Source organism: Cynoglossus semilaevis, chromosome 5 (assembly GCF_000523025.1).
Source record: "Cynoglossus semilaevis isolate Cse_v1.0 chromosome 5, Cse_v1.0, whole genome shotgun sequence".
Classification (NCBI taxonomy): domain Eukaryota; kingdom Metazoa; phylum Chordata; class Actinopteri; order Pleuronectiformes; family Cynoglossidae; genus Cynoglossus; species Cynoglossus semilaevis.
The window spans coordinates 482,407-507,818 of record NC_024311.1 but is presented as its reverse complement, the minus strand read 5'-3'; the positions used below and the strand labels follow the sequence as shown (position 1 = coordinate 507,818).

Here is a 25,412-nt window from a genome sequence, read left to right as displayed (position 1 = left end):
CACACTGTGCAGGTTGGCAGAAATATCCCCCAGGCCATTATGCTAAGAACAGGTACTCCACAAGTGTATTTGTTCAGCCAACTGCTCTTTACTCTGCTAAGGCATACCTGGATGCCTTAGCATTCTTTAGTACCAACCACATTGTCAAGATAGGGGATGATCTCATCACCAATGACAACAAGTCAAAAACAGAAATGAGATGATACGGCTGGTTTGAATGTGTACAGATAACCTTTCAGGAACATAGGACAGACTCAAGGTACTGTCTGTGCACTGAGGATCTCTTCTTGTCCATCCAAACCTCATCACTGGCCAGGAATGATCAAAATGGCCACTTCTTCCTCCGCAAACTGAAAAGCTTGCAAGTCCGATCCGCCCTTCTGTGCTTATTCTACCAGTGCACCATCTGTCCCCAACCTTATTTGTACCGAGGACGGTACAACAACATCGTTGAACAATCAACAACAATAAAACTTTTAGACTTTATTCTGTTAGTATCATAGTCTGAATGACCTATCATTTTGAAACATTGCCAGATTATCTTATAATGCAAAAACGTAAAGGGATATGACTGGATTCTTTTTGAATGAAGTAAATTAGTAAAATTGATCTACCTTTTTTTTTTTACTGTATCCCACTGCCGCCGGTACCAATAGACCCACGGACCGGGGGTTGGGGACCCATGCTGTACACTATCCAGAGCATCACATCACAGAGGGAACTTGCCTTGGACCTGGTAACACCACAGGTACTACCATGGTCCTCATGCTTGCATGACTACTTCACAGCTTGTTGAAATCTACAGTTGTAAATGGAAAATTGTTTAATAAAGTCCAGAGCAGAGCTGCTGTATTTGTTGCTGCACCAATCTTCCAGCTCACTCGCTCAGTTGCTCATGCAAACATCCTGTGCATCCCGTTTCACACCAAATACCAAAGACCGGGAATTAAGCCAAATATTACTAAGAACACATAACCCTGTATGACAGATTACAATATTAACATGAGAGCAATGTCGAAGCAACAAACATCCTGCTTTGTTGTCTAGCTCAAACATATATATATGGTTTGATTGCAGTTTATTGTCAGTCATTCTGCTGGTTTTCCAAACCTGCCTGGCAGATGCTGCACATATACACGAGAAACACACTGCAGGGTTTCTCAGGCAGCCAATTCTCGCTCGCTGCTCAACTGTTGATGTGGTTACATGAAGCCGTCCTCAGGTCTACCCCGCTGGAAGAGGTGGGTTGACAATGAAGGGGCTTATTGCCATTTAAAGATAAAGGCACAGACACTGGCCTTTGAGAATAGGACCGTCAAATAGGTGTGTGAAGAATCCAGCCGTGCTCAATACTTCGTTCAAGTAAAGCAGAGGTTCCCAAAGTGAGGGGTGCACACCCAAGGGGGGACGCCCAGATGGAAGGAAGGAATGACACGTAATGCAGCATTGTCCAATGCTGTAAATGTTTAACAAAAGACTGGCCAAAAAAAAAAAAAAAAAAAATTGGTGGAAGACGGTGTAAAATGAATATCTGAACACAGTAATCCCTCTCCTATCGCAGTTTTTGCCCATCGCGTAATGGAAAAAAATCGCAAAGTAGAGGCAAGATAGTCATTATATTATTTACGTATATATATTTACCCTTTACGAACCTCCCCCACACTGTTATCAACCCTTCCCAGATTGTATTGCCCTTTCCCACACAATTATATACAAGTAATTAATTAATTTAGACATCTAGGAACTATATTAATTTTGCATTAAAGTATCCTAGTATTTAAATATCGTTACAAACGTATAGCTCTTTTTTTTCTCCAAATGTATATTAATTATTGAATCATGAACGCCAACAGAGTCGTGACTTAATCTTGATAAAATGAAAGTTAAAAATGAAAGAAAAAACTTACTTTAAAGCCTTACTCCTGCTGGCGGCTGTGTTTCACTGAAAGTGAGCATGCCTGATTCATGCTGGATTAAGGCACAAGGGACCAGCAGGGGGTGCTCACAGCTCAGGCAGTGACAGTGTGTCAGGATGTAGTACAACAACACTTCTATTATAAAAAAAAAAGAGGGAATTATCACTTTAACGCTTACATTGGAGACGTCATATGAACATTATACTAATTAAAAGGATTTATTCGATGATAATGAGAAGCATCTTCAACTTAACACTGTAACTGGATATTAATGATCACGTTTAGATCTTTGCACCGTCTGATCTTATTCTCTACAGATGTGTGAAAGTGACTGCATGGTTTATGTCATGTACTTGACTTTCACTCATTTCCATCTTTTAATGTTCAATTTTTAAAACAAAAAAAACAACTTTCTCAATTGCACACCTTTTGACAGCAGTATCCTAACATTCTCCAACGGTAACGCTAATGTCGTGGCGCTAGTCAGCCGAATGCATGTGGAACAGTTGACAGCAGTATCCTAACATTCTCCAATGTTAAGGCTAATGTTGTGGCATGTAGAACAAAACTTCTTTAACTGTTTCTGCGATTATATATTACTTAAAGTTCAGTTTTTCTCATCTTTTGTGTTTTACTTTGGATTCATCAGCAGACATAACATAAGTCATAATTAGTCGACTAAGTAACCAGGAAAAGACACAAACGCATTATTTAAGGTCATCATAATAACCTTGTTTTCTCTTCCTTGAGTCATTTTTGCTCTACCTCTCTCCTCCTCCTCCCTCACGGTATTCACAGGTTCCTGTAACTACAGAATTGCTATTAATTCATAATTAATTAATAAATCATATTATTTGTTTTAAATGAAATCTATTTAGGCATAACTACCTCAAATGCTACTAATGAAGTTGTTTCAAACACTGCTTTTTAACAGCTGGTCTGACAGTACTTACGTAGATTATGGTGTTGTCCGCCCCGTTGCCCTCTTTCCCTCTGCTGTCTCTGTACCATACTTCCCTTTTACTCCTTAAAGATGCAGATAACCAAGTCTGATTTTTGGTTCGATTTTTTTTTGTCCCGAATGTGATAAAGTGCCTGCTCCGTGTGTGATCTTATTTGGTTCCAAAGACTTAAAACCTGACTGAGTTAGTAGTTAAAGACTCGAGACTTTACTCATCTTGAGATATGATCATAATAATTTATATTCAATGCTTTTAGTTAAAAGAAATAAAATAATTATCTATGTCATATTATTCATGATGTGATTCCCTATTGCGTAGAAGTAAATAAAGTAAATCTTGTTTTAATTGAATTGAAAATAAATATGGTTTTAAACAAAAAAGCTAACACACATTTAGTATTATTATTAGTATTAAAATGTTAATGAAGTATTTGTAACAGTGTGTGAGTAAATATAGTGACAAACAACAGTCTCATCGTTTTTTTTCTAAATTAAAAACTATATGAAGTTGCTGAGGTAAAAAGTCAATGATGTAAATTTTGCTTTAAAACTATTAATTTGAGTGTGCGTTTGAGTGGACTACAATCAGTCCGATATTAGAAACTGAAGTTGTTGTTTTTTTGTTTGTTTTTTTCAGGGGGGTGTGAATGTTTAATGAGTAAAGCTGCTCAGTGGTGCTAATATAGAGCTTTTATTTCCAACTTGTCTAAAGATTATCACAGGTTACCTTTTTTTTATTGAAAGCAAGTGACCCTAATCCCATTTAGTAGTATGAGTTCAAACAATTTTGGTTGGGCTTGGATAAACAACTATTGTGTGTTACATAAGGCTACGTACTACAACGGTCAGAAAAGTCCAGTGGGAGGCGTCAGCTCTGATTTTTGAAGCTGGTCTGTGTTGCATGCACTTGGATAATGTGAAGTTAAAAGCAGATAATATTTTAAAAATGAATGGGATAAAGTCAACAAACAGACAAACATAGTTAACATGCCTGTAATTATGGCATGCTGTGAAATATAGGTATAAAAAAAATCTTGATTTAATTTCCTCTGTGGTCCAGTATATCTGTTATAAAGAAGTAAAATAAAGTATACATTTTTATAATGTCAATCCTTTTTTTAAACAATTTTAAAGCAAAAGACATTTTTATCACAATATACTTTAAAGCAAAAGACATTTTTATCACAAAATAAATGCCCATCACAAAAAAAAACCAATTTTTATTATAAGTTACATTTCTTATGTTGTGCTTTAAACTATTTTTGTCTTTGGATTTGGGGATCTTTATTACCTACTTTTTTTTCATATGGTTTTCTCCCAAAAACCCTAAAAACATGATTTTTTTTTTTTTTATCTGTCCCTTTGGTGCACTGGTGAGCTGGGTGTTCCCTCCAGTTTCTCAATGATTGCTAGGATTTTCTCCAACTCTCCCCGTAACCATGAAAATGACTCACTCAGTCGTATATGAGTTAATTAACTCCTGTGATAATTGTGACATTGATAGATATAGAATAAAGAGTAATACAAAAACTGGGTTATTTTCTTATTTTTTTAATTCAATTATTTTACGAAAAAATTCTGTTTATGGTCTATATTAGATTTCAAATAACGGATCAGAACTGTTCCGTTATTTTCATACTTTTCAACCTTTGAGTGAAATGAGCTGCGTTTTCTTTTAAACATTTTCCTCCTGTTTCCTTTCAGGTAACATTTTCACAAACAAGGACGAACACTGCCCCCTGCTGCAAAATTGGTGGATCAGACAACAGAACGTTGTCTGACTGTGGGGTATAGACACGAAATATAATAAATAGATACATGTGTTTTGTTTAAGGCTAGATACAGACATAAAAGCTAGATTAAAGAAGATTAATATACACTATTGATATGACAACAGACAAATCTTCATCACTGTCAACACAATTTTTAAACACACCAATGGGAACTATTTATATAAACACCAATCGACAAACCAGTACTGGAAATGAGACAGAGAGATTTAAAAAAAAAGGAAAAGGAGAAAAAAATTAGATATAATCCAGAGATAATACTTGCTAATAAAAAGGGAGATAAGTTTAAAAAACACACTATTAAAATATGTCAAACTCATTTTGTTTCAGGGGCCACATAGAAACGAATTTGATGTCAAGTGGGCCAGACCAGTGCGATCATAAAATAATTGCATAACCAAGTGGGCCAGACCAGTGCAATCATAAAATAATTGCATAATTAAAATGTTTTCATGCAAAGAAGTACAAATATATCAGATAACTCATAACTCATTCATAACTCATAACTCATTCATATAATATAATTTTACAAAAAATTCCCTATACATGAAGTATGGTTGTTTGTTTTTTTTCGAAGATTCAATTGAGACCCCAGACGGGCCAGTTTTGGTCCACGGGTCGTATGTTTGACACCCCTGGTTTACAAAAACAAGTCAGTTTCACTTTGTCTTTCAAAAACCAGCATTCAGATCCAGCGTTTCAGTTCAGAGAAAATACTCTTGTTATATAAACATGGCTATATATACAGACATATATACATTACAGCCCTTTTAAGCTAGCGACGTTCTATAAAATCAACAGAAGCAACAAAAAGTTTAGCCTTCAGACTTCTCATTCCATGGGCTTCACATCTCTTTAATCACACTGAGCCCTTAAAGGAGAGACAAAACACAGAGAGAAATAATAATAACAACAACAACAATAATAATAATGGTCTTATTAAGTGTGTCTCTTAAACATAATTCTATAAAAAAAAGAGAGATTAAAAAACTCTAAGAACTCCAGTTTGGGAATTCCCACTTGTTTATTTTTGTGAAACACAGTGATCGATGAAACTGGCGTGATCGGTCAGGAAAGCTGTAAAAACTGCGTGTGAACCAAACTGCAAGTGATTTTGTGTCAATAAGGCTTAAAGTGTCTTCTTTTATCTCTGCAAACACACACACACACACACAACAGAGTCACTGAATTCAAGCACACACGATTCAACGCAGAAGAAAGGAAGTAGCCTCCACGGGAATTTTAAATTTGCCTCCATGTCTTATCCTTATTGAAGTAATTTCCCTTCTCGGGAGGCAAGTCTCTGAACGTACATATTAAGGAATAAAAATAAAGCGAGAGGTGGAGGAAAAAGAAAAGAAAAGTGAGAATTAGTGCTGTGATAAGCACAGCTTTAAACACATGCGGAAATATAACCTAACCAGACAAATAACGTACAGTTTAGGGTTTTTTCCATTGTTTACATAGGGAAAATGGCAACAGTCAGCTCTCATTTTCTATTTCAGACCAAAAAAAAACACCATGCCTTAAGACAGTTATTAAAGTAAATGGCACACACGATGCTGATACATGAAACCCAGTTAACACAGGATCAGCCTACCTTCTCCCGCAGATCACGCGCATTTAGTGAAACGATAAAAAGAGATATGTGTGTGTGCGCGCGCGCGCGTGTGTGAGAGAGAGAGAGTTGAAACGATAAAAAGAGATATGTGTGTGCGCACGCGCGCGTGTGTGAGAGAGAGAGTAAAAATATTTTTATGACTTTAATTACAATAGAAATAACGACAATGGATTCTCGTTTCACGGTAAAACAGAAAATTAAAAACAAACATCTAAACACAATTGTATTTTTAATTTTAATCTGTTTGCCACGGCAAATGACATCAAAAATGAATGAAAGGCAAACATTAGATTTTACTGCCAAAGCTAAAAGAAGGACACGAGCAGGTTGCACTGAAATGACAAAAACAGGCGAGTAAGGCACTTTGCTAATTCGCAGGTTCCTATTTGATATTATCATCACTTCTTCTCAGTTTACAGGAATGTATGCATACAGTCCGGTGCAAAAAAAAAAAAAAAAGATGGTGTCTGCATTTAACTTATTTGTATTCTTTTTAATTAGTACGATAGCAAATGTAAAAGACCAATCGCTTATTCCAACTACATCGATCATTTTTCCGGCCATGCTTGCTGTTTTCGTTCATCGTATTAATGTATTCATTAGTAAAATTTCAAATGTGGTTTGGAGCTCTCTCTCTGCTGAAACTGTTATGGGTGGGGTCGGTTCCCCTCGGCCGGGTCTGGCTGCCCCTCCCACATTCGAAGTACTGTAGTGGGTGTATAGTTGTCGAGTACAAACTTCTAACTCTCTGCTTTGAATTCCTGTGGGAGAAAAACGAGGTTAAAAATGTAAATGTAAATACCCGCATAAAACCATTGCCCAGTACTGTGTTTTCATGTAGACAGCGATTTTAACTCACAATCACTTGGTGAAAAACTGTTCTTTTGTTCAGATTTAATTTAGTAGACACAAATAACACAATAATAGTAAAAGTAAGCAAAAAGACATTTCTTTTGCGTTTTTGGTCAGTAGACGTTTGATTACATTTTTTAAATTAATGGCACTCGATACTTTCTATGCGGCGATATGATTACTGCGCAAACTCAGATATAGCCCTGAGTTTTTGTTTACATCTGATGCTGTAGCCACGCGGTGATGACGTAGTTCCGTTTCCTAAAGCTACGCCTGTTTTCAGCTGTCATTACTGAGACTTCGCCCAAAGACTGATAAACTATAAACTTTGTTTCCCGTATATTTTTAATTTTAGCACGCTTATGAGCATATCTGGCTGCCATTCGTGTATATTGAGATAAATATTTAGACCATTACGCTCTAAATATTTAAAGGATTAAAGTGTATAGATAAGCTCCGCCCCAACCGTGATGAAGGCGCGAGCAGAAAGGAAACAGCTGCACACGGTAACGCATTGAGAGCAGAACTTCTGCCGTTGCAGGCGGGAAAAGTTATACAACAGCTCTGGGATTCGAGTTTGCTTTAATTAATTAATTACACTCAATCTGGACGCCACAGAAGATTTGTGAACTTTCAGGAAGAAGTGAGGTAGAAACTACAAGCTAATCCAAGATTAACTTCACTCTCATTTCATTCTTACGGTGAAACGCATCCGTCTGTTTAGGAAGAAAATGTTATCGTTTTTTTTTTTTATTTCAAAAGTTGGTAAAATCACAATCGGGTCTTTACTAACCGTTTTATGTGTGAGAACATGGAAGAGAGTTAGGAAACATGTAGAGTTGGGCTTTAGCTGCGGCCATAATGGAGGCCATTCGTTGTTCGCTTCACAATTTCATTCTTTGTATATAAAGTAAGATTACAAATCGATCGTTGACATGCGCATATTTTTCTCTGGTAGGGGTTCAGGGTGTAGTTATCTTTGTGAGAGATTAAAACGCGTCGGTAATTTGTTTTTAGCAGCTGCTGAAACTAAAACTAAGCTGAGCTTTGTTAAAGGTGGGGGTTGGGTCTGAAGACCCAGAAATGTGCTTTTTATTGTTAGTTTCAATAAGAATGCTGTCTAAAAATCTGTTATTTACAGGTTGAACTCAGACTTTGACTCCAGAGTCGCAGATTATTATGAGAGGACAATGGTGAGTGGAGTAAACATACTGTATTTCTGTTTGATTTGAGTCGTAAGATGTCCCAGATCCTGCTTCCACAGTCTTTTCAAACTCTTTCAAGGTCCAGGAAAGAAGTCTTTAAATCTCTAATTAATACAAATACAGCCTTTGAATTTTACAGTAAAATTAAGATTTGACATGTATTTAAAAAAAAAAAGACTTAAGTAAAGTAACCTTTTATTTTTTTGTTCCTCTGGATAAAACCTATTACCTGCTCACATGGACCGCCATCTTGATTCAATATAGTCATTACACTGATTGTTCTCTAAATAAAGTCTGTAAATAAGTAAGCTAAAGAGCCTTCCACTATGAACGGGGGGGGGGAGCAGGAGCAGATAGATGGAGTCCTCATGTGAACCAAGATAAATGACATGTAAAAGTCATGCATAAAGGCTTAAATGCTTTCATCATTTTCTACGCCATCTATTGTGAAAACATGGGTGTTGCAGGGAAAAGGCAGAGGTACAATGACATAAATAAATTATATAATTTGGGAAAATTTGGCGAGCCGGATCAGAAAGCTGAACCGGCCGCATCCGGGCCCCCGGGCCTTAGTTTGCCCATCCCTGCACTAAACAGAACCTTCAATAGCGTTGAAGTCAAACCCACAACACAGATTTGTGTTTTCAGGGAAGAAACAGAAGCATCATCTGTTACTCCCGAGGAACGACGTGGATCGAGGAAGAGGAAGGCTGACGTCGCCATTGTAAGTGTCTTTCTGCCAGAGAACAGAAATACAAAAAAAAAAGCAGGACTCGCAGTGACAGCCAGTGAGTTCTGACATTTCGTACTTTGTACTCCTCAGTATCTACAGGATGTGGATGAAGATGTGGCAGACATGACGAGGAAGAAGCAGCGGGACTCTGAGGTAGATGTCCGTCTCTTTTGGGTTTTTTGGGAAATGATGATTTAATTGTTGCCTTCTCTTTTCTTTGTACCATGTTAGTGTCCCATATGTTTCTGTTACACTTTATTCTTTTGATAAATCTCAGTTTGTCACGTTTCCAACGATACACCTACGTTTCTCTGGGTGTCTACATAATTTCTCCTTCTTTCTTCTCCTTCTTCGCCTGTGAAGCTCGTCTGGAGCCCTGCTGCAGGTCACAGAAGTCCTCACGGATGGACAGACAGCGATCAGTCCATAACTTTGAAAAACGCAGGTTTTCCCCTCTACAGCTTTAACCAAATATTTACCACCCCGGTACACTGTGCGCCACTCCCTGCTCTCTGGTAGGTGTCTTTTTTTTTTTTTTATTATTGGAATTGGTGTTTGTGTATATTGTTAGACCCATTGCCATTCAAATCTGATTAGGGTTGTTTGATTATGGAAGAAATCTTTTATTTTTTTTATCAAATTAAAATCATCATAAATGAACAACAAATGTTATATTTTATTACATGTAATGTTATTGGGGGTTTTTTTTATTTCCTAAGTCAGTGGTTCTCATTTATTTTCTGTCTTGCCACACCCTCTGACCCACACCCCGCGAATTGAAATACTATTGAGAACCTGATAACATAGATATATATCTCTATATATCTATCTATATATATATATCTATCTATCTATCTATCTATCTATCTATCTATATATATATATGTATATATATATATCTATCTCTGAACAAACAACTATATGAGTTGCTGCCACCTAGTGACTGTAGGCTTGTTATCGATCAAGCATTACAGCAGTGGTACACTTATATTCGTGGACAAAATTGTTGGGTGACTTCTTTTGTTAAAGAAGTCACTGAAATAATTTCAAACTGAGTAATAGTAAAAGTAATAGTAGTAGATAGTACTAAATAATTTTTGAATTGTGGTTCAACAGAATCATATCAGGACATTCTGGAGTGAAATGTGCTACCCAGTCTCAGAAAGCAGGTCATGGGTCCCCCAACAGGATAATGACCCAAAACACACAGCTAAAAACACCCAAGAATGGCTAAGAACAAAACATTAGACTATTCTGAAGTGGCCTTCTTTGAGCCCTGATCTAAACCTGTTGAACATTTATGAAAGGAGCTGAAGAACACACCCTTCAAATCTGAGCCAAAATACCTGTCGACAGGTGCAGAAGTCTCACTGAGAGTCACAGAAATCACCTGATTGCAGTGATTTCCTCCAAAGGTTGCGCAACAAGGTTGTGCAACAAAAAAAGTTGTACCATCATTTTTTTGTCCAGGCCAGTTTCATTATTTTGTTTTTTAAAATGATTCTGTTGAACCACAATTGCAATGTCATAGTCAATGTCTGATTTTCATTAATCAATTTTCAGTAAGTTTTTATTTATTACTACTTTTGTCAGTTTCAAGTTATTTCAGTTTTTCTTTCTTTAACGGTAGGGTACCAACAATAACTGAAAGTATAATATTTAAGTACAGCAAAAAAAAAAACTCAACTCAAAACTTCCATAAACTTTAAATTATATTTAATAAGTTCAAGTCTGTAACTCAACCCCAGGACAGTAAGGCCTGGTCCATTAAAAGCACAGTGCAAGAAGTCAACACACAGTAAATACTGGTGGGACTTTATTGATAGTTGTGAGCCAACCACATAGTTGTGGTTTGACTATTTTGCCTCTTTCTGTTTCTGTATTAGTTGGCTATAAAACACCTGGTGTTTGAACTGTGGTCAGTTAAAGAACTGCATGTACAACTGTATTTGTGTTTAACAAATTTTATTTTAATTCTTTTTTTTTATGACCTTTAAAAAAGCTCAACAGGAAGATGTGAAGGAATGTATTACATTTTCTGTTCATCTACAATAAAAGCAGTTCTCACAAACAGTGAGTAACGAATTTAAACAACAATGATTTAAATATTGCTCCAAAATGACAGTAAGTGATTTTTCTTCGTACTTGAGGCTGCTCAAGTACGAAAAAGCAGCTCAACTTGAGTCTAACACAATCAGAAGTGATAAATTGAGCAGTTGTCTTTTGGTTCTTCTGTGGTTGTTGGATGTCTATAACACTAAAGTAACTTGTGTGTCTTCATCCATCAGCTGGGCCAGTAAAGACATGGTTTGGAGCAACATGTTGGCCAAAGATAAAGCATACAGCAGAGATGTTCACGTGATGGACAAACACCCTCATCTGCAGCCAAAGATGAGGACCGTTCTGTTGGACTGGCTCATGGAGGTGAGTCGCCGTGTGACGCTCAAACAGAATTGAATCTTTTAGACCACTGACCTAAATATTATGTTAAAAATGATGCATCGAAAAGGTATGCTGAGCCACTGAGAAGTATGCACTTTTACTGTTTTTCATATTTGGCATGAATCGCTGCCATGTATGTGAATTTGACAATATTTTGGTAGTTTAGATGTTGTGATGTATCCTAAACAAAATGTAATGCGCTACATACATTATTGCAGAATCAGTGTATTGTGATACTATTGTTATCAAGGGCAAAATATTGTGGTAGTATCATAACGCGAGCTAGCTGGTGATAACCAGCCCTAATGTTTGTATGTTTGTAGGTTCAGTACCACAACTCCAAAACATGCAAGATTAGGGATTTAACGATACGTCAGCTCACAATATATCATTTGGGTTTTTTTTGTTTTTTTGTTTTTTCTTTCTTTCTGGTTCACAACTTCTGACCACATACCATAATTCTTTATTTGTAAGAACTTGTAAGAAGTTGTTCTCCTAAATAACAGAATACAAAAAAAATGCACAAAATTCTTTAGAGAAACACTACACATCACCATTTGAAAAATCGACCTGATCTTATTTACCTCACTTAAATAACAAGATAAAAAGTATTCTGAAAGAGTTAATGTCTTTACAGAGAAAAAAAAGCACGGTTTGTCTGTGTAAGAAGTTCACATTCTGTTTGAACATCTGAATGCCATGGTTTAAAAGCAGGTCACAACGTTTTTAGGTTGCATACCACCCACTGAGTGTGTTGTCTCATGGTATCGTTACTGACTTTTTGAGAGAACGCAGCCTCGTTTTTTACACCTTGATGCGGGTTTTTTTCCTCATCAATTTACAATGCATTGTTACATCGCTGTGCTGGATACGCATTTCATGCAGGTGCAACCACTATGTCGATCTGTCTCCCCTGCTTTCTTACTTCTGCTGGATACTAGTTCCTGCGGGGTCTCGCGTCAGTACGTGTATTTATACACACTGCTCCCTCTGTTTCTGGTGTACCAAAGTCACCCAATGTAGCTGTGTATCCATATATTTACCATACCCAAAAGGGCCATTGTTAACAATTATGGAGGTTGTACTGGAATTAAAAAGTAAAAAAAAAAAAAAAAAAAAAAAAAACAGGGAGCCCTCTGCCCATAAAATGCAAACTGAGCTAAATAGCTGCGTTAACTTTAAACTCCTAAGCCAACTTATGCTGTATTTAATTTTTTTATGATGATTTACAAACACAATGTCCGTCTTTTCCTGAACTACCAGATTTTTCGTATCAAACATAAAGCTTTAGCTTGGGGTGGGTGTCTGTGTGTTGCTTCTGGACAAAGTGATGGATGTTGCAGTTTTAGTGTCGCTATCCACTCGAGTGCGAAGCATAAGATGGTCACCAGTGTCTCTCCTAGTGACCTTGTGTAAAGCACTCTTAAAACATATAGTAAAAATATAGTAAAAAGCAGCTTTTCTCTATTTCTTTTATTTGGTATCAAAAACAACTTTTTTAATTGGAAAGATCTTCCAAGTTGCTGTACTTTTTTTTTCATTTTTTTTTTCAGATTTATTCTCGAAAATTTAAATATCTGTACTGTCAACTATTACTACCTCTGGCTCTCAAAAGTTCATTTAATCTCACTGATTATCTGATTGGGATTGTCTTACGTAATCTAAGAGAGTTCTTTACTTCCGTTGTGTTCCAGGTGAGTGAGGTCTACCGACTCCACAGAGAGACGTATCACCTGGCTCAGGACTACTTTGACCGTTTCATGGCCACTCAGAGAAACGTATTTAAGTCCACACTCCAGCTCATTGGAATCACCTGTCTCTTCATTGCTGCCAAAGTGGAGGTGAGACCTACTGGACATTGCTGAAACCAGACCAGGAAACTACTGTAATTTTCAACTAAAGACCTGAATTTAATGCGCACCCACTACATTTAAAAACAAAACAAAATTGTATATATACACTATAAGCCGCAGATGTCTACGATGTAACATAGGATATTTATACAGAAAGTATTTTTTATTCACTTGCCTGTAACACGGCTGATTACGCGTTAGCTCTTTCCTGCTTTGGCGCCCCCACCATAGTTGGAATGAACAGGGGAGACTTAATGATCTGCTCCAGGGCCGAAGCTAACATTAGCTGCGCGGCCAACTGCCTTCACTCTGTGCTTGTCCGCAGCAGAGGTTTTAACAGCTCCTGTATAACCAACTGACTCCATGCACATATACTGTACTCACCCAGCCATTCACAGACAGACATGCGCTACTAGGATAACACACAGTAACCTACCAGAAAAGTGATAGATCGCTAGTGGTATGAACTTCCTTAGCCCGTATAAATCCATAAATTAGCCACATCATTGTTTAAGCCGCAGTGTTCAAAATGTGTGGAAAAAAGTAGTGGCTTATAGTCTGGAAATTACGGTATTTTAACATGTACTTTAAAAGAACGGTCAGGGAGAGTTTTGGTTTTAACTGCCCGATGTCTGTAACCCTTCAGGAAATTTATCCTCCTAAAATCCATCAGTTGGCTTATGTGACAGATGAAGCCTGTACTGAAGATGAGATCCTGAGCATGGAGATCATTATTATGAAGGTAAAGCTTTGATCCCTTTTTGTCTCTGGAAAAAAAACTGGGAATTGAACATGAGAAGTTAGAAATAGAAAATGAACAAAAAAAAAAAGTAATTTGATTCTTTGAAGTTTGAACTTTTTTTTTCTTCTTCTTCATCAGGAGCTAAAGTGGAGTCTGAGTCCACACACTGCCATCTCTTGGCTCAATGTGTACCTGCAAGTGGCTTATCTTAAGGAAAAGGAAGATTTGCTGATCCCCAAGTTTCCTCAGGTCACCTTTACTCACATTGCTGAGGTACGTGTGTGCATGTCTCTGTTTTCGCAGACATCTACCGTGATTGCACACTTTTAGTTGTGTGGTGACGGCTGTTACTGGTGAAATCAGCTGCAAATGTACAGAGACAGGCACTCAAAAAGCTAAGGAATCAAACAAAAGGAATATATAGTGTAAAAGATTGTGCACCATAATACACACGCTTCTCTGAGAACCTTGTACAAGACACGTGGTTCCACTTCCAATGCCTGAAATCAGTTATTCAGTAATTTATTTATTTTTTATTTCAACAAAGATAAATACTTAGTGAACCATTTTTGCATTTTTTTTTTTTTATTCACATATAAAATTGTCATGTTTGTAAGAGATTTTATTTAAAAAAAAAAAAGGACAATCAAAAAAAGTAGTAGTAAGTAGCAGGTTGGTTCAAATGCAGAATCTTTATGGTAGATGGTATGGTAGAAATAATATATTTAAATAGATTTTTACCATATTTTTGCAAATTGTCCTATCTGGTTTCCCCAGAAAGAAATTAAATTATACGTCTGATGGGGGGAAAAACGCTTAATTCAAATTTGAATGAGGTAAAAATAAAACGCTCCACCTAAATTACCACCAGAGGGGAGCAGAGAGCCGTAAGACGTACAGCTTCCAAGGAAGCAGAACACCGATTACGTTATGTTGGTGCTGAAAAAACGGTGGAACTGATGTTTTTATTTTCTCTTCTGGTTTCAGTTGTTGGATCTGTGCATGTTGGATGTTCAGTGTCTGGAGTATTCTAACCGCGTCCTTGCTGCTTCCGCTCTCTTTCACTTCTCGTCTCTGGAACTGGTAGAGAATGTTTCAGGTAAGACGTTTGGCACGTCCAAGCATGTTGTTTTTGTCTTCTTCCTGTGCTGTCTGTTTTAAATTGTGCCTGCTGGATTCTTTGTTTCTTATATCACATCTCTTTCGAGAGTTATTAGCCGCTCTTTTCGTATTTGTCTCTCACTCACTTGTGTTCCTGCAGCTTTGAAGCAAGCAGAGTTGGAAGATTGCGTCCGATGGATGGTACCGTTTGCTATGGTTCTGCGGGAACTTGGAGGTTTACCCTTGAAGAAGTTCACCAAAATTCCTTCAGAGGACATGCACAACATCCAGACACACGCCCCCTATGTATCATGGCTGGTAAGAAACCGTGCAAAATCCAGAAACAGAAACAAACCAAAAAAAAAATGGAAATTAAAATTTTTTTTTTTTTTTTTTTTTTTCTTTTGTGATATACTTGGTCTCTCTCAGATATGTAGATGGATATCAGGGGTGTAAGTACCCCTGGTTTTGGCTCATAAGAGTCAATGTTCAATCATCAATGAAGTATAGAAGGATCTCGTGGAAAAAAATGCAAAAATAACACATTTTCAACAGTTTGATCTTATTTTATGTATGCTTATTTAGGATTGAATACTTACTTAATAAATACTTTACTATTCATTTACGCACATGCGGTGTATGAAATACCTGTGTGATGTGGCTTTGCTTTCTTATCTTTCTTAATATTTCCCAGAGAAACACTTTGAGATATTTATTTATTTTCTCTCTTTGAGATTTACTAGAGAGTTATAGAACTATGTCCCTTGGACCTGGTCATTCTGACCATGCATTAACATATGTAAAAAGTGTAGTGTAAATCATTTTACAAATGAATTAGCATGACTATCTCATTAACTTTGACAGCTCGTGTTTGTATAATTTGATATTTTAAAAAAAAAATGACTGTTTGGACATTTATCCGAATTCATTTTTCAGTTTTAACTTTGTGGAAGGAGTTTAGAATAAAATCTCATGAGCTTCAGTTTAGTTATTTGGGTTCAACAGAGACTGAGTAAATTCCCCCTCACCGTTCTGTTTTGAATGATAAACAGAGGAGCTTGAATGTTCTTCTGGATAGTTTCATCCCTTAATGTCTGTCTCATCAGGAAAAGGCAAGCTCCTACCAGGTGGTGGATCTAGAGTGTCATAGCAGCTGTGCCCTCCCCTCAGGCACCCTGACCCCGCCCCTCAGCAGTGAGAAATGTGAGGATCTGGACCGTCCAGACAGCACAGTGCTCAACGTCAGGCCTAGGCTGCAGACTACGTCTCTAAACACGTCAGACCCTCAGAGCTGCTGACGCACCCAATAAGGAAACACTGGAGTGGATTTTAACAGCAGAACAGTGAAGATGAAGACAAGATGATTCATTGGGAGGAAAAATGTTTAGGAAGAACCTGACTCTGTGATGGAAACTAAATCTATTTCACGTCCTAGATTTTTTTTTTTTTTTTTTTTTTTTCTTTTAAATACATTTTTTTTTGGTCGGTGAACATATAATTCTGAACAATCTCACAGATCCATTTGAAAATAGTGGACCAAAATAGTGGCAGGTTTTTATTTTGGGGGGGTGGGGGCTGCATCTTCAGAAGCTTGAAGGAACAGTTCATTTCTTCACCTCATGTCGACAACCAGACTATGTCAGCTTAGAATCTACAACATAAGCTTCCTTGTGTCTCACTGAGGGAACACTGCTGCTCCAAAACCACTCTCCCTCTCAGCAAAGTCCATGAAATGAAATGATTTTAATGATGATCATTTAAGTTTACAGGGGACAACGCAGTTGTTAATTCACCGCTACCTTCATCACCGTTTGTGTTACTTTGACTGTACCAGTGACACAAGCTGACCCCTACAGGTGGCAGCAGAAGTTTAGCAGCTCCTGTGTATCTGAGTTAATGTCAACAATTTGCTCAGTTAACTTTGTCGTGGGAGAGTGGTGGGTTTACATATATCTGTTCTCTGAGGGAGAGAGATTTATATATAAAGTTGCTTAGATTTTTTTTTTTTTTTCCAGTCGAGTTGCTGACGTATTTTCAAGGAGGATCAGCCTCTTCAGTTGGCACTGAACCTGAATATTTTTTTTAACATCTTATTTTAAAAGGTTTTCAGCCTTATTTTTATATATATATACAGAAATTATATTTCACATTTGTTTCTTACTCTATTTGTATGTCATTTTTAAATAATTTGCCCACAAATCCTCAGTTGGTTCTGAGTGCTGCTAAACAGGGCTAGATAGGTGTGTTGTGTGTAAATATAAAATCCAGGCTTTGCTGTGGTGTTGGTGCCTAGACCTTCTTGAAACATCTTTTATGGATCCATTACTCCTGCAACAGGCGAGTAAATACTAAGTTTGAACTGTTAAATTTATTTTGTGCTAAGCAAAACTGTAAGATTTTGTTTGACTTTATGAATAAATTGCTGCTACATATTTCTATACTTCTGAAAGTTATTTTTATAAATGTTTTTATATAAAACATGAAATGTTAAGTGGGAAATAGTTAAAGAAATAAAGAGAGGGAATTTTAAAAAAAGTTGATAGTAAATTAGAATTAAAATTCATAGCAAAGAGAGGTTAGGTTCAATCTCGGTTACATTTATTTCCCATGAATCTTTATTTGGTTTTATAATATGTGGATAGCTCACAGGACTGGAAAGGATTCATTAAGTGGCTGAATGAATGCATATATATTAAAAAAAAACATGATTATTCTTCACAGTAAAAAAAATACTTCTTGTGAAGTTCAACCAATTCACAGAAGATACGTTTGACCGAGAACGTATGGTACTTGTGTAATTTTGTAAAGAGCTGCTGTGTACGCGCATGCGCACCAGAGCAAGGAGACTAGTGATGGGAAGACCGACTCTTTTTATTGATTCGAATCTTTGACTCTCGAACAGTAAAATGAACGAATCTTGAACTAATCATTTCATTCGTTTTACAGCAGGTGGCGCTTTAGCCCTATTGTGGGCGTTGAAAAGAAGGCTGCGGTTCTCCGACACTAAATACTGAAGATGGTTTGCTTCCGCTGACAAAGTCATTAAAACCATGCGAAAAGCTAAGAAATAAAAACACACCACAATGTGAAGATGAATGAAAGCAAAAAGACCCGAGCTCTTTCACGTGACAAATGAAACGAATCTGCGAGAACGAAGCGAAAGATTAGTTCACAGAGAATGATCCGTTCATAGTGATTAGTTCACAGCAAAAGATTAGTTCACAGAGAGTGATTCGTTTGCAATGAAAGATTAGTTGCAGAGTAATTAGATCGTAGTGAAAGATTAGTTCACAGTGAAAGATTAGTTCACAGAGTGTGATTAGTTCGCAGTGAGTGATTTGTGAGTGATTCGTGAGTTCAATATGAACAAATATTTAATATGACTCGGTAGTCATGAGTCACAAATCTTTCATATGACTCGGGAGTCACGGGTCATATGAAAGATTCGTTCATTTTGAACGAATCACTCGCGAACGACACCTCACTGAAGGAGACATTACAGAAGTAGTGGAGCGCCAAGAATGAACCCGGATGTTTCACAGTGGTTAGTTGTTGAGTTTGTTACGTTGATATTATTTTATGTAAATGCATTTTAAAAAAACGGTAGGAACTCAATAATAACAATAATAATACTGACCCCACACTTGGAAAACAGGTGTGCTTCTACAACACTTAAGTTTGATGGTAGCATGGGAATCGCTCATGGTGCTCGGTTTTCTGCTTTCTTATTGTACTGTAGGCGTGCTATTCGCTACAATATGGAACACCAAAACAAAACATACGAGCCAGCCAGGAGTCGAACCTAGAATCTTCTGATCCGTAGTCAGACGCGTTATCCATTGCGCCACTGGCCCCCATATTCAAACATCTTATGTGTGAGTAGCTATGCTAAACGAGCAGCTGTGCGTAGTTTTTGGGTTGGAATTAAAGCGTCGACTTTCCAGCCTTCTTTCCAAAAATATAAAAAAAAAATTTTAAAAATAAATAAAACCAAATATTATTGAAACAATGAAGGGTTTGAAAGGCACTTTAACTAACTGAACACTTCTACTGAAAGACTCCCTCCCTGGACTTAGAAACAGGATAGGTGTCAGTGAATTTCTGCCAGACAAACAAGCGAAAATGACACGAAATGATTTACTAATGTTTATCTTTTAAGATTAATTCAACGGTGGTGCTAATAGCACATTTTATCAGCATATTATACAAACAATTATACAGCAGATAATACACAATCTCAGCATTTGTCTTTATGTGCATACATTAAAACGTTAACAGCTGCGTTTTTAGACACAAAGCACCATGAGGTTGAGAGGAGTAAGTTTGAGTTTTGGTTTGACATTTGTTTTCTCATCAATCATTATCGTCATCATCATCGTATCAGTAGTTGTAGATGTGTCGGCAGGGTTGTTTAAAAAAGCCATAACGTTTCTCTGATGGCAGGAAACGCAGCTTTGCCAGGTTCTGTCTGTAGAGGGCAGTGCGGCTCAACTTCTTGCGTTCAGCTCTGTGGGCTGTAAGCGGTTGGATGTGGAACAGAGGGATTCCCCCAGCTGCCATACGCCAGGATATGTGCTGCGTCACTGAGACAGGTCTGAAAATGAAGAGAAAGGTAAAATAAATTGGGTGAAAAATATATAGCACAAGGATCCTTTTATTGAAGAAATTTGATCTAAAGATTCAATTTGCAAATCTGCAAAATAATCTAAAGACTAAATTTGTGACAAAGGTGTGACTAAAATAGTCACTTAAATGTAGCTATTACAACTTCAACTTTACATTAAAAAATATATACGTGTATATATACTATATATCTATATAAATATATAGATAGATAGATATTTCATAGATGGAATGAATGTTAGAAAGCTGCTATATTTACTACATTCTGACTCTCTAATGTTAGAAAGCTGCTATATTTACTACACTCATTCCACAACTAAAATCACCTAAAGGTTTCCTCTTCCTGTTCATCGGCGCACTGATCGTCTTCCTTCTTTTCCTTCATAGTCATCCTGCTTCTCATCTGATACACAGACCCGCTAGGATGTTCGGTCAATGGGTCCTCCAGAGGATCCAGCTCATAAGATGACATCAGCTGGTTCTCTGTATGACAGGAACAACATCATCACCATCAATATTATTACCACCTCTGCCACCTTCATAATAGTCAACATCATCATCACTTTCATCACTGTCATGATGATCATTACTCTAACCTGGCAGATTGACAATAATCCATCCTTCCTCCTCAAAGCCCTTCAGCTCCTCCATTGTTACTCCTGCTGCTTCTATGAGCTCGTCCGTGCCCCAAAGAAGATGAGAGAAGATCTTTCCAATCATCTTTGTACCTATGTTATAAATTAATAACACAAATAAGACATCAATTTATCATTTATAACTTTTTAAGTAGCAGTTTACATAGACAAAATAGAATAAAAGTTTGAGGTTATGAGATTTAGACAGACAGATAGATAGATAGCATTTTAGCCTTTATGCATGACTTTGACACATCGCATATCTTAGCCCTGTAAAGCCCGAACCATTAAATAATTGACAGAAAATTCCAATTCTTTGGACTTGGACCCTTTATCGGTCCCTCTGAACTAACAAACAAAAACATTTTCAAATATCATTTTCCATATATGAGTTTCAATTTGTATCATATTTGATACACCACATCACAAAGGTCTCCAAAAATTCCTTTTTCCTGAACAAACAGAAACATAATAAAACACAAACAAATCTAACAAATTTGTAATTCCAAATATAAAAAGTGCTACCATAATGCAGTGATGAGAAAACCACTAATGGAACTGGCTGGATGGAAGTCTGGAAAATATATACTGTATATAATTTATAATATATATATATATATAATATTATATTAGTATAATACATATACAGTTTAATATATATCTTCGGCTTAACCTTTTCAAACATCTTCAAAAACCACATGGCAATCTTGTAGTGTCACTGGAAGGCCCTCTAATGAGTGACTTACTATCCCCTGTTTGATTATCTGCATATGCACTGCATGTATCTGATTGTATACATCTGTTTTTCAGGGGAAAAATATCACACTGTTCACGTGGAGGCCTGTAAAACTCATGGGTTATAGGGTTAGTTTACACGAACGCTCCATCTATCTGTTCCTTGTCAAATTTTAGGACAATTGTGGCCAGTGAGTCAAAAGCTTTGCCCAGGCCTGCACTAACTCGCCAGTTAACTAACACAAAAATGGTTTTGTAGAGTCACACAGAGTGGTGTATCTATAGCTTGGAGGTTCACGTTACATTGCACTGCTGATAACAATCTAGGCTAGGCTCCACCCAGAGAGTTTGAGGAGACTGAGTAAGCCAAGTTTTACACATGTTATGCGATGTTAAGATAGTTTAGGAATTTAAAGACTTCATTTAGACATGCATGTTCAAGAGAGCAGACACTGAAGTAGCCCGGATATCTCTGTGTTGGTTGATGAACCGGCAAAAGGAAATACAGATGTGAAGTACACTCTTACTGGGTTTAATAATTGGGTATTTATTTATTTTACAATATTTTAACGTTACACTATGGGTTATTGAAACGGAAAGTTGACTAGGTAGCATTTATATCAGATTTGCTATTACGTTATATGCAATGAATGCAATGGGTTTTCAAAGTCAACGGGTAATTGTGTTAAATAATAATTAATAATAAATAATAATTGTTTAAATTATTGAGCAGTCATCTACCCCTGCCCCTCCATTTTCTCTCGTCCTCGACACCCTTAATTGTTGCCCAGTTCTATCGCTGCTGTTTGGATTTTTTTTTTTTACAAGCTTTTTGTTTATTTAGTTAATGATACACAATTAAACCCGACTTAAGACAAAAAATAGAATCCCAAAACTAAACATACTAAACAACTTTTACATTTAGGGAACACACTCACCAGCAACTGAAGAAAAGCTGCTGCAAACTTCGGTCCTGACAGTTTTTCAGCAGACTCTTACTTAAAGCTGCAGAAAAAGGTTCAAATCCTTTCTTCTGATTTTTCTCGGATTCACAGTGCTTTTCCTATCAGCACCGTTTCTCTTACGGGTACTGTTTATACCTGTTTAGGTTCTCTGTTTTCCTAGCTTGGGGTTTGTTTTGATCACAGCCTTTACGTTTCACTGAGGCTCCGCCCCCGCCCGAGTGCTTGTTGTTGTTGTTTTGGTAAGAACGTTATTTCACCTACACGGAGAAAACGTTATATTTTCCGATTGTTTGTAACACAAGTGAGTAAATTAGTTCGTTATGGTTAATGGTGGTTCACGCAAAGTTAAATTTAAATTTTGTCCTATGGGGGAATGGGCGGTGTTTGGGCTTTTTCAGCAGAGGGCAGTGTACGAAAACGGATGTAGTAGAGGAAGAACTCAGGAAGCTTGACAAAATGGGAAAGCGTTGGAGGCAAACTTTTTACTTTAGCAGTGTTTAAGGGCGACGTTGGCGTTAACCCGAAAGACAAAAATCGCTGAAAGTGAAGGTAACTACGGTTTATTCATTAGTTAGTTCATTCATAGTAAAATGAACACGTATTTCGTTGTAGTGCAGCAGCTGATTTTTATCTAAAGACTAAAGTTCATTTTCAGACTAAAATGGCAGCTTGGCACGTTGAACTTTCACTATCTACCTCTTTCTGTGCTGCGCAATTACAGTGAAAAACACAAATTTCGAATGAAAACAAAAATTTGGACAGGTGAATACGGTTGAAGAGTTTTCATAGCTTGAAAAGAAAAGTGGACAATTGTTTACAATACGCCGCGTTATAATGTTTTTTAATGTACAACTCAGTCATGTAGAAAATTTAGCCTTTACAAATCAGTGTTTTTATGTCATTTACGTACATGTTTTAAACATCTGGTGACAAACACTGGTGGATAAACACTTGTCATTAGAGCAAGGTCACTGGTTGGGTGGTTTGAGTTCTCTAGGTACTCTAATACCTACACCATGACCAGTCCAAAAACATATGTATGAAGTGAATGAAGAGAGTCAAACCAATAAGGACTACCATAGAGCTGTGATTTGCCAATCTATAATAATTCTAAGATTTTTTTCTTCAACCCCCCCCCACCCCCCCGGGGGGGGGGGGGGGCTTTTGCTGCTTTTGCATAGGGGGGTTTCGCGATGCTGTTACTGAATCCGAACAGAAAACAAAACAACCTGAAATTTTAATGGTGATGCAACACGTGGTAGCCAATTAAAATAGTCTCCGGGCTGCAGCAAACGATAACCTGTTCATGATAGTTACAGAATATCAACACAATTTTATTCCTAAAGCCCAAATTCACAATACGTGTGTTTTTTCAATACATCAATGATGTACTGAGTTTATATTAACAACGCAAAGCAGGGCTAGATAGAGGTTTTACAACTACAGTATTATAAATATTATGGTTGCCGACTGTCTCGTCACAGTGTTAATATTAAGACTGTTTTCATTTTAGGACACTGCAGTTCGGACCTGAGCGTCCAACGTCCTATCAATTGACATGGCTTCACGGATAAACGATGTCATGAACCTTTGCTGTAAATTGTCAGCACACGAACAGATCAAGGTTGCAATAAAAAACTCCACCAAAGGAGCAGTGGTGGCAGGAGGATGTGCATTCTTAGGTGGAGTGTGTGCTGGACCGGCAGGGATCGCTGTTGGTAAGAATGCAGCAATCACAGAAGGTCACAGGTTAACCACTCTGAGTGGCATGAGATAACAAGTCTGAAATAAATGTGAAGGGTCAGTTAGAAATTAACATGTATTATGACATTGAAGATAAAAAAAAATGTCATTACAAGGACAGTTGTAAATTTACAAAAATCAATTTTTAAGGTTATGAGAAAAATTAAGATGAAGTATCCCTTTATTTGTGAACCCAATATCAAAGTTTAACTTCACAAGATGCTCCCTGTTTACTATTCTTCTGTGCGTTTCTCTCATCTTTCCAAAAACCTGAAGATCTTTGATCTTGTAAACATGATTTTATTCTCACAAACTATCAACTCTATTCTCATAACTGTATGACTTTTTTATAAATCTCATAAATGTAAGACTTTTTTTATCGTGACACTAAGACTTTTTTCCTTGACCTAATTGTCATAAACATGCAACTCGAATGTTTGATTTTTCTTTTTCTATCCTTAATGTTGCCGTATTACTACATATGTATAATTTTAATCAGAATCGGCTGTAAAAATAATCAATGAAACAACAAAGAAGACTGAACAGGAAAAGGACAACTTTCACAACAAATTAACAGTAACAAGAAACCATGGAAAAAAAAATGTAAGAATGAGGAAATTAGATATATATATTAGCAAGACAGAATTAGGAATGTCCGATAATATAGGCCGATCAATACGACATGGCAGAAAAGCATTGAGAAACACTGCGCTAGCCTATCACCTTAGTGAGCAGGCTACTGTCGCTATTTCAGTATCGGTTGACATCGGAATCGGAAAGAAAGTGTTTGAATAATATCGGCATATCGGATATTAAAAGTTAATATCGGATATTCCTACAAAAAAGTATTATGACAAGTCGTAAATCGAGAACAAGACAGATCTAAATGTGTGTCACAATGACAAGTAGTTCACTTTCCTTCCTTAATCCCTCATAAATGAACTAATTTAATCTGAAAAAAAATTATATATAAATCCATATATATATATACATACATACATACATACATACATACATACATACACTGCCTGACCAAAAAAAAAGTCGCCACCTGGAATTAACGAGAAATCGAGAACAAGACAGATCTAAATGTACCATATAACCCTTTTTTTTAAAGAAATAACATTACGCATTAAAAATAAAAATAAAATTGATTTTTATTAACATTTCAGCTAAGTAAAACAGTCAGTAGGCTAATTAAAATGCTGCAATAAAAACATGGTTGATATGACAGTAATAGCCTTATTTGTTCTGCTCACAGTGCACTTTTATAAACATTTATCAACAAAGCACCTAATCACTCGTGATCTCTGTCTTTATACTTTTTTTTTTTCAAAAATGTTTTAAAAAAACAGCATGGTCCTACCTAAAAGAAGAGAAAGTGAACTCCTTGTCATTGTGACATAGTGACACACACCTCTGCACACAACGAAATGTGACTTCTGCATTTAACCCATCACCAAAGTGAAAAGTGGGCAGCATTAAGCACCAGGGG

General features: G+C 36.8%; 3 protein-coding genes and 1 non-coding gene across 7 annotated transcripts in view; 2 read left to right on the top strand and 2 right to left on the bottom strand.

The window, feature by feature from the left end:
• Window positions 1-7,405: 7,405 nt before the first annotated feature.
• ccne1 (cyclin E1) lies at window positions 7,406-17,645 on the top strand. 2 transcript variants are annotated; one of them, XM_008309893.3, is made up of 12 exons: window positions 7,406-7,646; window positions 8,282-8,333; window positions 8,994-9,069; window positions 9,169-9,231; window positions 9,442-9,593; window positions 11,367-11,502; window positions 13,215-13,361; window positions 14,020-14,115; window positions 14,254-14,388; window positions 15,103-15,214; window positions 15,377-15,534; window positions 16,323-17,645. In XM_008309893.3, the coding sequence occupies exons 2-12, from the start codon at window positions 8,320-8,322 to the stop codon at window positions 16,512-16,514; spliced, it is 1,281 nt and encodes a 426-aa protein (XP_008308115.1). In that variant the 5' UTR covers window positions 7,406-7,646; window positions 8,282-8,319; the 3' UTR covers window positions 16,515-17,645. The 2 variants fall into 2 exon arrangements, with proteins under 2 accessions (XP_008308115.1, XP_008308114.1); XM_008309892.3 differs by having other exon boundaries at window positions 7,409-7,788.
• A 1,352-nt stretch (window positions 17,646-18,997) lies between these two features.
• Window positions 18,998-19,070, bottom strand: trnar-acg (transfer RNA arginine (anticodon ACG)). Its single transcript has one exon. It is a non-coding gene; the product is annotated as a tRNA-Arg (tRNA).
• Window positions 19,071-19,349: 279 nt separating this feature from the next.
• On the bottom strand, window positions 19,350-22,324 carry LOC103378618 (tumor protein p53-inducible nuclear protein 2). The gene is made up of 4 exons (XM_008309891.3): window positions 22,148-22,324; window positions 20,436-20,567; window positions 20,166-20,322; window positions 19,350-19,810 (listed from the first exon to the last, which is right to left on the bottom strand). The coding sequence occupies exons 2-4, from the start codon at window positions 20,557-20,559 to the stop codon at window positions 19,597-19,599; spliced, it is 495 nt and encodes a 164-aa protein (XP_008308113.1). The 5' UTR covers window positions 20,560-20,567; window positions 22,148-22,324; the 3' UTR covers window positions 19,350-19,596.
• Window positions 22,325-22,388: 64 nt separating this feature from the next.
• LOC103378617 (protein C19orf12 homolog) overlaps window positions 22,389-25,412 on the top strand; it is a 3,831-nt gene continuing 807 nt past the window's right edge. Inside the window, exons 1-2 of one of the 3 annotated variants that reach the window (XM_017032734.2) lie at window positions 22,389-22,413; window positions 23,688-23,892. In XM_017032734.2, coding sequence (XP_016888223.1) covers window positions 23,733-23,892 — 160 coding nt within the window. In that variant the 5' untranslated portion in view covers window positions 22,389-22,413; window positions 23,688-23,732. Of the gene's footprint in view, window positions 22,414-22,452; window positions 22,476-22,535; window positions 22,724-23,687; window positions 23,893-25,412 lie in introns of those variants that run through there. The other 2 variants (XM_008309890.3, XM_008309889.3) reach the window with 2 other exon arrangements.